Source organism: Parasteatoda tepidariorum, chromosome 9 (genome assembly GCF_982258835.1).
Source record: "Parasteatoda tepidariorum strain Cologne lab strain chromosome 9, Ptep-v5.0, whole genome shotgun sequence".
Lineage (NCBI taxonomy): Eukaryota > Metazoa > Arthropoda > Arachnida > Araneae > Theridiidae > Parasteatoda > Parasteatoda tepidariorum.
This window is the reverse complement of record NC_141763.1, coordinates 85590463-85602783: the sequence shown is the minus strand read 5'-3', so window position 1 is coordinate 85602783 and position 12321 is coordinate 85590463. Positions and strand designations below refer to the sequence as shown.

At 30.9% G+C, this 12321-nt stretch overlaps 1 protein-coding gene across 1 annotated transcript in view; it reads right to left on the bottom strand.

Annotated features, from left to right (window-relative positions):
* Positions 1 to 12321, bottom strand: part of LOC107446439 (nuclear pore membrane glycoprotein 210) — a 45286-nt gene that overhangs the window by 21609 nt on the left and 11356 nt on the right. Inside the window, exons 6-12 of the mRNA XM_087152284.1 lie at positions 10469 to 10601; positions 8721 to 8840; positions 7754 to 7810; positions 5754 to 5857; positions 5520 to 5660; positions 3987 to 4124; positions 2600 to 2770 (exon numbers count right to left, since the gene is read on the bottom strand). Of these exons, the coding sequence (XP_087008410.1) occupies positions 2600 to 2770; positions 3987 to 4124; positions 5520 to 5660; positions 5754 to 5857; positions 7754 to 7810; positions 8721 to 8840; positions 10469 to 10601 (864 nt within the window). The remainder of the gene's footprint in view (positions 1 to 2599; positions 2771 to 3986; positions 4125 to 5519; positions 5661 to 5753; positions 5858 to 7753; positions 7811 to 8720; positions 8841 to 10468; positions 10602 to 12321) is intronic.

Sequence of the window (12321 nt, the reverse complement as noted above, 5' to 3'; positions counted from 1 at the left end):
TGGATTTATTAACGTTCGTCATCACAATGGCATAATATAAGGAAGGTATATGATTTAAGTAACCTGTTAGGTATTTTACGGTATATAAATTATGCAATTCCAATTAAAAATAATCAAGAAATCTTAATTAAGTTTAATTAATTGAACTTTATTTAAAATTTTTCGCATTTTAGGAGTATATTGTAAGAATCTTTGACAAAAAAGAAGTATAAAAAGGCAAACATTACGGGTTGCAAATGAATATTTCTATGGGGAAAGAATAAAACTGCCATTAACAATTGTTTTATATTTTATTTTTGAACAGCCGGCCCAATTTTCGGGTTTACGTGTGCTAATGTTCAACTCCGCAGCCTTGTATTTCTGAACCTAATCCAGAGGACAAGGGAACTCCTGAATCATGTATTGGGAGAAATTAGTCTTCGTTGAGGACTTTTTTGCCGGAACTAACCCGCATTTGCGTTACTTGGAGAAGAGGACCACGAGAACTTTCCACGGTTAGCCTGACGGCAAGGGGACTCTAACCCATGATCCGTTTACCACTGACGATATTTTACGTCAGCACTGTGGCCGGTACAAGCAGGATGCGGATTCGTATCGACCAGCCATCGCTGAGATACGAACCCGGTTCACCTCATTGAAAGACGAACGCTCTATCCCCTGAGCCATTGCGGGTTTATCAACGGTTATGAAATAAACAGTGAGGAAGGGGGAGATGAACTGCATCAGAGCGGCTTTGTTTGCCTGGGACAAACTTTAAGGAGTTTCAAATTACAGCCTTTCACCTCTTCTAAGTTTCGTTCGGTAGTTTAACATGTTATCTCATATTAGATCTCGTATTAACATGTTAAATTGCTCTTTAATGCGTATAAACTGGAGGATGCAGGCCTGGGGAAGCACTTTGTTCTCCTTCTGCTGGTTATGAAAGGGTTCAAATAACACTTATCTTCTGCTTCATATTCTTTATCTATTATAAGACGACAATTACTTTAAAATGTGTTCTTAATAGTAAATAAACATAAAAGTCGAAATGCGAAAAGCTAGCAGAATTGGTGTGTTATTAATAAAGTTTAGATTTTCTTACCGAAAAAGAATTAAGGAGAATTCAGCACGGTAGTGTAGCTTCAGAGGCAAAATTATGGTTGAAAAGTGTTAACATTTTACAACAAGATGCACATTGGAAAATATTTTTGAACACTGGATGAGACGAGCTATTGCTAAATAATTTTCGAAATCAACTTCTTCAACCGGGCGTTTTTAAAATCAAGACATCCGAGAGAATATTATTGAAGTAAACTTGAAATTTTGAGAGTACATGTAGAACGATTCTTTAGCTCAAACCTATAACACGAACGGCCAACAAAAATATAACAATTTTTTAATGTAAGTAAAAAGTAAATTTTCTCACGCTTTAAACAAAGTGAAAAGGAAATGATTTTTTTTAAACTTTTCTTCACCTTTCCAGACATTCTCTCTCCGGCAATAGTGTATATACTTGATAATACGTATATTCGCATACTAGTATACGTGTACTCTCTAACTCTGTACTATACTTACTAAAGGGAATGCATACGTTCCAATGCCAGTTGTAATATGATAGTACCAAAATAAGACTAATTCCATGTGATCTTGGGCCGTTGGAGTTAGAAATGCTCATTTCATATAGGATACTTAGGGCGGGAAAGTGAGAATCACGTGATCAAGTATAAAGTGATCAGTACACAGAAGAAGTCAATAACACTCTATTTTGAACGCCATTGCAAAGTAGTTTTTCTTAAAAGCTCCAATATTAAAAGTGATTTTAAAAAAAGTACTTAATATTTATGACTTGTTTTAGCGAGTATTAAAGTATCTGGCTGGTGCAAAAACATTATTTCGAAGAAAATTTATGAAATTGATTTTATTATAAATTTAGAATCTCTGCACTATTACTTTTCTAAAAAAAAACTCTTTACTTTTTGTTTGTATTAAAATTATTTACAAAGTTATAGCAGTTTTCGTGCAAGGTGATAACAGTTCATAGACTAATTGATTTTGAATTTTTAAATGCGTTTATCTCAAAATCGGATTTTTCTCCACCTTAATTACGATATCGCATGTTGTTTTTAAAATAATTGTCTACAATTTTTCGTGAGTGTTTATGATTACAGCATATACGTTTTAAACTACCAACTAAGAGAAAAATGTAGTTTAATTTTTTATGCATATTTTTTTCGCAATTTTTAAACATTTTACATTTTTAACTGCATTGACCCCTAACTCAGTAAAATATGCACTTGCTCTTAAGATAATAGTTCAAAACATGGTTGGTAGCCTTCTAAATAAAATTTTCAAAGGGTTTTTTGTTTTAGTCGATCGATGTTTTGATACAGAGTTTAGCGTATGAGCAAAAAAATGCCTTATTTTCACCTAAAAATGGCCGTTTAAAGAAATAATAATAATTAGTTTTTTAAATTTTTACACATAATAAAACAAATAAACTTGTTTTTTAAATTTTATATTAGTTATTAAAAAACAAATTGTCGAAACTAGTCGGATATCTTAAGAGCGGACATTTAACAAGAGATCTTACTTTTACTTCGTTACTAGTAATAAATCATACTTTTGCTGAAGCTAGAAGATTGACATTGTTGATATCCGCGGCTGAAACTGTGAAATCTGACTCCTTAAAGACGGTTACCATGGCTACATTGTTGTTTTCGCGATCAGTAGAAATGGATGCTGCAGATCTATCATCTAGACCCCAAGAGTAATTATGCGTTCCTCCAGAAACCTAACACAGAATAATTTTTTTACTATAAAATATAAAATGAAAGTACAAATAATAGTCATACATTTTAATGCTTCTAGTTAAACTCATTCAATAGATTGTTATAAAATGTACGGTAAAAAAAAATCCATATTTACGTGTAATTACTAGTAAAATTGGGTTCTTGCAACTCGAGACGAAGTAAAGTTATTATGCCTAACCCTGTGATTTAAATCAGATTTAATTGCATGCCTATTGGTTACTTACGATGACGTCACTTGCAGGTACCCAATTAACAAGAGTCTAGGAGTATCTGTAATTACATGTTTGTACCAATCATTTCAAGCTCTTAGGTAAGGAAAAACAAGAAAAACATTTTTTTTTGCTATTAACAGAATTTTCAGCTAAAATCCATTCGCACTACAGAATCAATAGTAAGCAACTGAAGTGCTCTAATAAATCTTAGAGCTAATCAGTGACTAAGAAAATCCATAAATCAGCGAAATAATGACATTGTTGGTTCAACGAATCAGTAAACTAGTAAATTAACGAATCAACAAACCAAAAAATCGGATACAGGGCAAATATATAAAATAAAAATACCACAACTTAAAAGCCTTACACTTGAGTCAAAGCTATAATTTAAAACTACATATAGCATTTCTCCGTTAAAACTATCCGTACTTTAGAATGCGCAAACAACTTAAAAATTTTAAAAGTTAAACCTTGTTTTTTTTTTCTTAAATGCCAATTTGGGCAAGATTTTTCCACATAAATGAAAATTAACCATATCATGAATAATTCTCAATTTTTGCAAATTCGTATGAGCCCAGATAATGCATTGTTGGAGTAACTTTTTTAATCTTCAACCACAAACGCTTTTCGTTTTTGCAAAACTGTAGTTTTTCCTCATACTAACGTTTTGAGCTATTTTCAAAAATACGGGCACTATCTAAACATATGTTAAACTTTATCTAATAGTCATGAATAACTGTTTCAAACTCACAGCAATATGAAAATTGCATATCATTCTTCGTGAAGAAAATTAAAAAAAAAATAAGAAGAAACTTTCTTTTATGTGACGGCAGAGACAGACTTTCGAAAAACAGCCATAGGAATGCAAAATGGCAAGTGAGGGACACAAATTATGACTGTTCGTCTTTAACTGACTGTTTTCCTCGGCATAAATAATTCATCAAAAATAATTACAGCATAAATAATTTTACTGCTTTTAACTTACTCGAAGTGAAATTTCGTGCAAAGGATTTCCAGCTGAATCTGAAGGCAAAAGACTGAATGGAGGGTAAATTTGCAGTTTGTGGCAAACTCGAACTTTCATTGATGTGCTGATGGAACGTTCTTTTGCCATTTTGCCGTCCTGTAAAAAATACAAAAAAAAAAAGAAATTATATCCATAATTTATCACTTTTTATATAATGTAATATAAGTACTTTATAAAATTTGCTCTGCAAACTGCCGTGTATCTCAGAAATCATCGAAGATTAACGAAATCAATTGAAGGATAATGAGAGAAGAGGAATGTGCGGTTAGAAGCGTTTTGTTGAGGAAACTAAATTTAATTTTCATTAAGTTTAAAAATTAGTTACTAAGTTCATCGATAGATGGAGGTACAGACAGGAAGAGAAATGTTTTCAGATCATTACAAATGAAATATATGCACGGTTGTTTATTAATTTTGTCTTTGTCCTCATACTGCTTTAAATGTCCTCATACTGCTTGCCTCATTCGGCAAAACAAGGGTTGGTTTAAAAATATTGTTCTACAGTTTCTCTCAAACAGGAGCCAATCTGTTGCCAAAATTTGCGTTTAATTTTGAGTAGAAAAGTTTCCTTGCTTCCTAAGCTCTGCCTCACGTTTATTTCTATATCCGTCAGTTCACTTTCTTTCTCTATTTATTATTATTTGTTCTAAAATCGTTGTCTACTTAAGGAATTTCTCGGTATGAAAATATGATTTTTCAGCTCTACATTTTAAATGGTTAACTGAAGAATAATAAATATTTATGCTGGCCAATATTCAACTGATAAAAGTAAATAAGCTGTTTTATACGCATAGATGCATAAAATGGTAGGATTCTTTTTCATTTATTTTATTCAAAACAATTTATATAAAAAAATTTAAACATTTATAGAAACGCAGCTACTGAAATAATATTTTTAAACTTCAAATGAAAAGAAAATCCCAACTTTTACTTTTCAGTACACTTCGCACATTCATTATAATTGAAAATTATAACAAATGTAGAGGTCCATATAAAATATTCTATACCTTACTTATAAAAAGTAACTTATTTTTTTTTTCTATTTAGACTTTAATTCGAAATTTTTTTCTTCGAAATTTCAACTTTTTATTTTGATTAATGAAAACGAAATATCTTTTTTTTTGTTCAACAGAAAAAACCTTATTTTTTGCGCTTTGGACTTGATACCTAACAAAACCGATTGGCTGGAATTGATACATTAATTGAAAATCAAACCAGCGCATTGGATGATAATTAGATGAACATCAATTCATGCAGTTTTTGCAAACCATGACATGAAATGTTTTTGCGTACATGAAAGTCTACCCAGATAAAAAAAAAGAACATTTGACCAACAGAAAACATGTTATGATCGCAATAATGCAATCACAACATGTTTTTTGCTGTTCAAATGTTCTTCTTTTTTTATCTTGGCAGACTTTAATAAACGAAGATTATAATATATACGACTTTTTAACATTATTTGTAACCCATTGAAATTTAAATACTTACTGATAAGACGTGGCCCTTGTATTCTACTTTAATAGTTCCAGAACCAGGTGCTAAAGTCTGGACATGAAAATATGTACCATTCTTTGTGGACGTCAGCACGTGAAAAAGTTTGCTTGGAAACAGAACTTTTATTCTCAGATTCTACAAAAACAGATTATTTTTATGTTTATAAAAATTATTAAGTTTCTTACATCATTCAAGAAATAGCTTAGAAACTAAAACAAAACTACTTACATCTGATGCAATCACACGCTTTCCTTCTGATGAAATGTGAACACAGATAATGTAGCTTTTCATTTCTTCCAAGTTCGTGAAACCACCACGAGAAATTTGAATCTCTATGGAGAATAAATATACATACATAATGTTCTCTTTTCTCCATCCTTAAACATATATAGGGTGACCAAAATGCACAAAAATGTTCATAACATTTTGCGATTTTCAAAATATCTATTTTTATGCTTATTTTATATGTGTTAAAATCTACTTTATGTCTATGTTTTTATTTCAATCTGACATGTATTTCTCAAGGTGCATTCATTTTAAAAAGTTTTTAATCCCATTTTCATGTGGACTTTACAGCACCATAGCTGTACCGAAAACTATAATCCCGCAAATCAGTTTGGAGTACTTTTTTCTGGAGAATCCAAATCTGCAGTATACATATATGCAATATCTTGAAATTGTTATCAACCAAACGCAATCTAGAAATTATGGAATTCGGTTGAAAATTAATTTCAATTTTTATGATTTCTCCTCTATATTAAAAACTCGTAATAGCCGCTGTTCGGATGTGTAACTTTACATTAAATTCTGTTTTTCTGTGCAAAAACTATAAAATTTGGAAACAAAAAAAATTACAAATAAGTGAAGTTAAATGTACAGCGATTAAAAGGAATAAAACAATTAAAGAGTTAAAGATATAGTTATAGGTCAATTTTTAGAGACACCATTAGAAGTAATTTTTATGCTTAAATTTATTCACCGGTCAATTTTTATAGTCCTAATCATTCTTTGTCACATTTATTTTGACAAACTGTTATCGGTAACTCTGACTTTCAACTAATCATTTCCAATATTCTTACAATTGTTTCAAAAGATTTTATTTTTGAAGCCGAAATCTGGAAATTATGGTGTCAATAGTTTCGGCAGGTTACTTTGGCCCTCTTAATATCAATTTCACTTTCTGCGTATTTACTAGCCACATTTCGGAAAATTATAAAATTCATTTATCCAAAGATATCCTGTGTAAAATATAATTTGCGATAACTACTAAATATTTTTTTTTTATTTAAGAAGTATCGGAAAAATATTAAATTGTTACGCATACAAATTTTTACACCATACAAAATGCTAAATTCATATCCAACCATGGGAAGTTGCGAAATTTGAGCGCAGTTAATTAAATAGTTCCTGGGCTGTAAAATTTAAGGAAAATGCATATTTTCAACATTCTATTTTTTAAGAATTTTTCTACCAATTTCGCTCAAATTTTATTTTTTTCTCTAAAAATTACTAAATTAGTTTAAAAGATGTAAAATACTGCGTACTTTACAATACAATATTTTTCGACCCTTATTAAAAGAATTAAAAAAGACTTCTAAACATTGGTTTTTACTTATTATTATCTTTTATAATTATACACAATTTTTAATTATTAATTTTATAATTGTGTATAAAAGTGCTCCATTCGCTTAAAAAATTTCTCAGTTATGGCGAAATACGATTAAAAGAAAACAAACATTAAGGAGCTTAAACTTTCAAACGTTCTTCAGACTAAACCAACAGGACCATATTTTCCAGATTTCGGCTACATCTGCGATTACTGCAAGAAGGGACCTCTGCGATTGTGATTGTCAAAAGTATGTCAGAAGCGTCTTTATGTCTGAAAACGTAAATTAAAATATCGTCTGTTTAAGATTAATTAGAATATTTATGGTCGATCTCTTGAACCCATAGGGAGCTTTGGTATAGCGTTTGATTTACAAGCGTATCGGAAATGTTCGCACATGCGCTTTGAAGCTGAAATATCGTTAACGTCGGAGTAAGGAGGAACCAGAACCTTATGCAAAATCTCTCTAACATCTATCGTTGACAATCCTATCGATGAATCAAACGTGTTTAAGATGCTCCGATTTTCATTTTGTACCTCATCAATGCTGCTGTTTTCATCCAATGAAATAACTTCGTTATGACAGTAATAAAGTAATATTGAAAATAGCAATATAACTTACCAATATTTTCAGGCTCCACAACATTCACAGTTACCGCAGTTCGAGGATATCTTTCACCTGATAGTTAAGAATTATTATCCAACAAAAAAAAAAGGAAATGCTAATTATTATTACCTACTAATAACAGCCGAGTGAAAAACACACGTATACTTTCAGGTGTCATTCTCTGTGCAAGAAATATATCTCTCATAATGATAGTTTTAAATTTAATTGCCTAATAGTGCAAAATGAGCAGTGATGACTCAGGGGATAGAGCGTTCGCCTTCCAATTAGATGAATCAGGTTCGAATCCCAGCGATGGCTGGTCGAAACGAATTTCGCACCCGGCTTGCACTAACCACAGTGCTGACGTAACATATCCTCAGTGGTAGACAGATCATGTGTTAGAGTTCGTTAAATATAAATTCGAAGCAACAAAATTAATCGGAGTTAGAAAAAAATGAAGTAAAAAGAAAAAATTGGGGCAACAACTAATGAAAACACTCTTTTCATTGTTCTCTTGTTTCAAAATCTACAAGAAAGCCAACAAAGAATCAATAAGGATGGATGAAGTAAGATTTTGGGGCTAAACTATTTGAGATTTTGGGAAATGCCATTAAACAATTATACCAAAATAACCTCTGTGTATCAGAATTATAATTATATAAGAATGCATCTAAGTTCATCTGTGGAAATTTCCGTGACGTAAATAACCATTAACTTAATCTTGGTGAATAGAATAAAGTTTATTATTTATATAGCTTTATGCACGATACACTCAAAGTGATCATACTTATCTTTCATGATACACTTAAAAGTTCAGGAACTATTGCCTTAATTTTTTTTTTCTCTTGTTCGTTGTTTTCGAATAAATAAATCTGAAATTTAATCTCAGTCCCATTAATTCTGGTTCTAAGCTTTTTTAGTGCCAAACTTTTTGTATAAAATGGACATAAAAATTTATATGATATTGATATAAAAAGGATACTTTTACTGTCGTAAATCAATTCTGTTTGACCCAGATTTTTACCTGTAACCGTTTTCAAATCCTCTGAAATTTCAACATCTTCGTTAGAAGAGGAAAAAATAGAATCATCCTTCTGATAAACTGGAAAATAAATAAAATATATTTTTCAAATTGATTCCACATTGCTAAGCAAACAATTAAACAATTATTAAAATTTGTCAAATAATTAAACTATAATAAAACAATAATAATTAAGTCTCAAGATAAATTTAAACAGGCAATTACTAAAATACTAAATGAACTAAATTACCGAATGTTTGCGTCAAAAATAGAAAACAAAGCTTCCACCACTTTTCGTCGTTGTGTTTTATTATTGTTTAATTTTTTATTTCGAAATCATTGAAATGAGCATTGACTGACTTCAAAATTAAAAATCTCAAAGGCAAAATGTGATGGAGCGATAAAACTAACGGTATGTCTATTATGAAAGCTGTAAAAATTTTAAGAAGGACTTACTGAATTTTTTTTTAGAAAAGATGACAACAGATGCCGCAATAAGCTATACAGAGCTCTTGAAAGAAATGCAAATTCCACAGAATTGTATTCCAACATGTTGTTGTTTCATATGACATTTGGGCAGGCCAAGCTCACCAGTGTTTGGCCTTGCGAATTAAATCAGAAGGAGAGCATTTCGATTGACACGAGAGCACCAATAGAGTAGTTATTCAGCTTAGCTCAGAGCCTTCCGGATAAATGGCAACATCACTGATTTTTGAGGTCACATTCACAAGAATCTGAAGGGGAAGGAAATTTCCACTAGATCCCAGTACTCAAGATTTTGTTTAGAGATCAATCATAGGACGTAGGATTCCTCAGATTTTATGAGCACATACATATCATGTACTCGGTAGGTCTTAGCGGTATTGAGGATCGAATCTCGGCCCATCCACACCGAAGTTCGATGCTCTAACCTCTGGTTTAACCTCTTAGCCCGTAAACTAACACGCAGTATTCCAATTTCAGATACACGCTTTGTTCCAATTGAGTACATGGTTTGAACCTCCTAGCTCTATTCGACAATTTTCTTTCCCATTTAAAGCTAGAACTGGTCACTCAGGATTTTAATGGAAGGTAGCACCATCTTTTGATAGCATTTGTAACCAAATTCCAAAATTTCTGCTTCTAAAATTTTTACAGATTTCACAATTTAAAAAAATTCTGTTTTTTCTTTTCAATCATCTATTAACCTTCGTTTCTGTGGTATTTAATTTTGAAATCGGTCACTTGTCCACTGGACACCCTGTTCAGATTAGGGAAAAACTTAAACATTAGAAATAAAAGGATTTTTTGATAATTCTTATTCTAAGAATAATTTTTTATAGATTAATATTTTTTACAGATAAATATTTTTTATAGATTAATATTTTTTTATTAATTATAAATTTTTTAATATTTTTTTATTAATTATTAATTTTCTAATATTTTTTTCTAAGTCATAGTATTAGAAATGAATAACCAACAAGTCTGCAAGTTGTTTGTAAGCCCTGAATTCATGCTATTTTATTACTTTGTGATGGGGTTTGCATCCGTTTTCGAACCCCTTTACGAAGATAGGACCACTAACTCTGGTGTTTTCTATCAAGGGAGCTGGAGGTAGCCGCATTTATAAATGCATAGCTATCCCAGTATACCAAAAAAAACTCTTTTCAACTGTTTAGTGGTTTCATAAAAGTTTCAACAATGAAGTTCATAAGATCAAACTTTCTCACTTTCAATCTCTTTTCCTTCTGTTGTTCTGAAACGAAGATCAACTGTTGAATGGCGTAACATGTATAATTCAGCTGAAGGAAACACTTGGATGTTTGGTGAAACAATTAACGTTGCTGGGGAAGTCGACAAAACCTGGAATGAAAATTTAATTGTAAATTTCGTTATTGGGCCATTTTATTGATAGGTTGCTAATTTCTAAGTACATACTCCTTTTTCCGTTTTAGATAAAAATTAAGTTTATATATGATAATATAATGAAATCATTTGCTTCAAAAAACTATGACGGTGGTATATGTCAAAATCTTTCGAGTACTCGAGAAGATAGAAAATAACGAGAAAATGGAAACGAGAAAAACGCAAAATGAGAAAATGGAAAAAAATTTGTACTTTTTCTTTTCCATTTTTTCGTCAACAACTTAACTGTTTCAGTTTTTGTTTCTTTTTTTATCTTTTCTTTTTTTTTTTAGAAAAAATCAGTAAGAAGGAGTTTTTCATTTTAGGCCGGACAAAAGTAAAATTATTATTTTTGCTTTCTTAAAAAAATAGTTTTTAAAATATTTATTTCATTTATTTTAGCTTTGTGTTTGTCGATGTTACATCGAAAAGTGCTTTAAATTTCGCTTGATGATAAAATAGTGATGAAAATTGCAGCACCATTCGGAAAGCAATCGAAATTTTTATCTTCACTAGGCACAGACTTTAGGTGAGATTTGAACACTCTAGTTAATGGGAAAGCGGTTGTCATTTTGATTGACGATAAATTCCTTCTGGCTATAAGAAAAACGGCAAATCCTGCTTACATCGGTTAATAAACGATGGAAACTAGCATTGTCGTGTGACACGGAACGATAGAGATTTGAGCACTCTAGCATGTTGGAAAATGGTTTAAAATTTTAATGCAAGATTATTTCTTTAACAGATGCGACAACAAGTAAACAATAACGTAGTAGTAAATTAAAATTCCTAGTAGTGCAAACTACATCTAAGAGGGTTTTCAGAAACTGAATGTTTTATGTAATAAAATAAGGAAACAATTTTAGTTTAACCTATATGGTATTTTCAACTACTAGTTTAACCGTTAATAATTTCCAAACTAATTGTCAAATCTTATTTTTTTAAAATTTCGTCGTACTCTTGTACTTTTTTTCTACTTATTTTCGTAATTTCACGTTTCTAAGTTCGATAGATTTTGTGCTGTTGAAGAAAAACTGTAATCGGATTTATTTGAAGCAGCTTTCTTCTACGTTCGCATACAATCAGAATGTCCTGATTGGACGTCGAGTTTGAGTCCAAGAAGGCTATAAATCTGTTACTCTGTTCTTTTCTATTAGTTCTTTCCCAGAACGTTTCAACTGTGTCACTCTCAGTCTGTGTAATATACTAATATATGTCATTCTCTAATACATTGATTTGTGAATTCCATTTCAGTAACTTGTGCAGCAAAGCAAAATGTAATGTGAAGCAAAAAAATGATAAAAAATTTCCAAAAAGAAATTTAAAATTGCATTAACTTTCGAACAAATTGGAATTTTGAAAAAATAAAAAACTCTGCCTTAAGTTCATAAACAAATATAGCCTTTTCAGCATACCAAATTTTAACTCTGTAGTTTTATTCCTGCTGCCTGTAGAGCGGCGATTATGGTATTTTTTCCTACAAGCTTAAGAATTAATAATTCTCGAACAAATTATTAAATGTTAAATATTTTTTTCACAGTGCACTCCTTGGACATTTTTCTACAATCCTGTGACATTTTAAGTTTCATAGTTTTTGAGTTATAAAACAAAGTGTAACGCTAAGTTGAACACTTAAAACAGCAACATCGACGGCCCTTACGAGTTTTTAATATCGAGA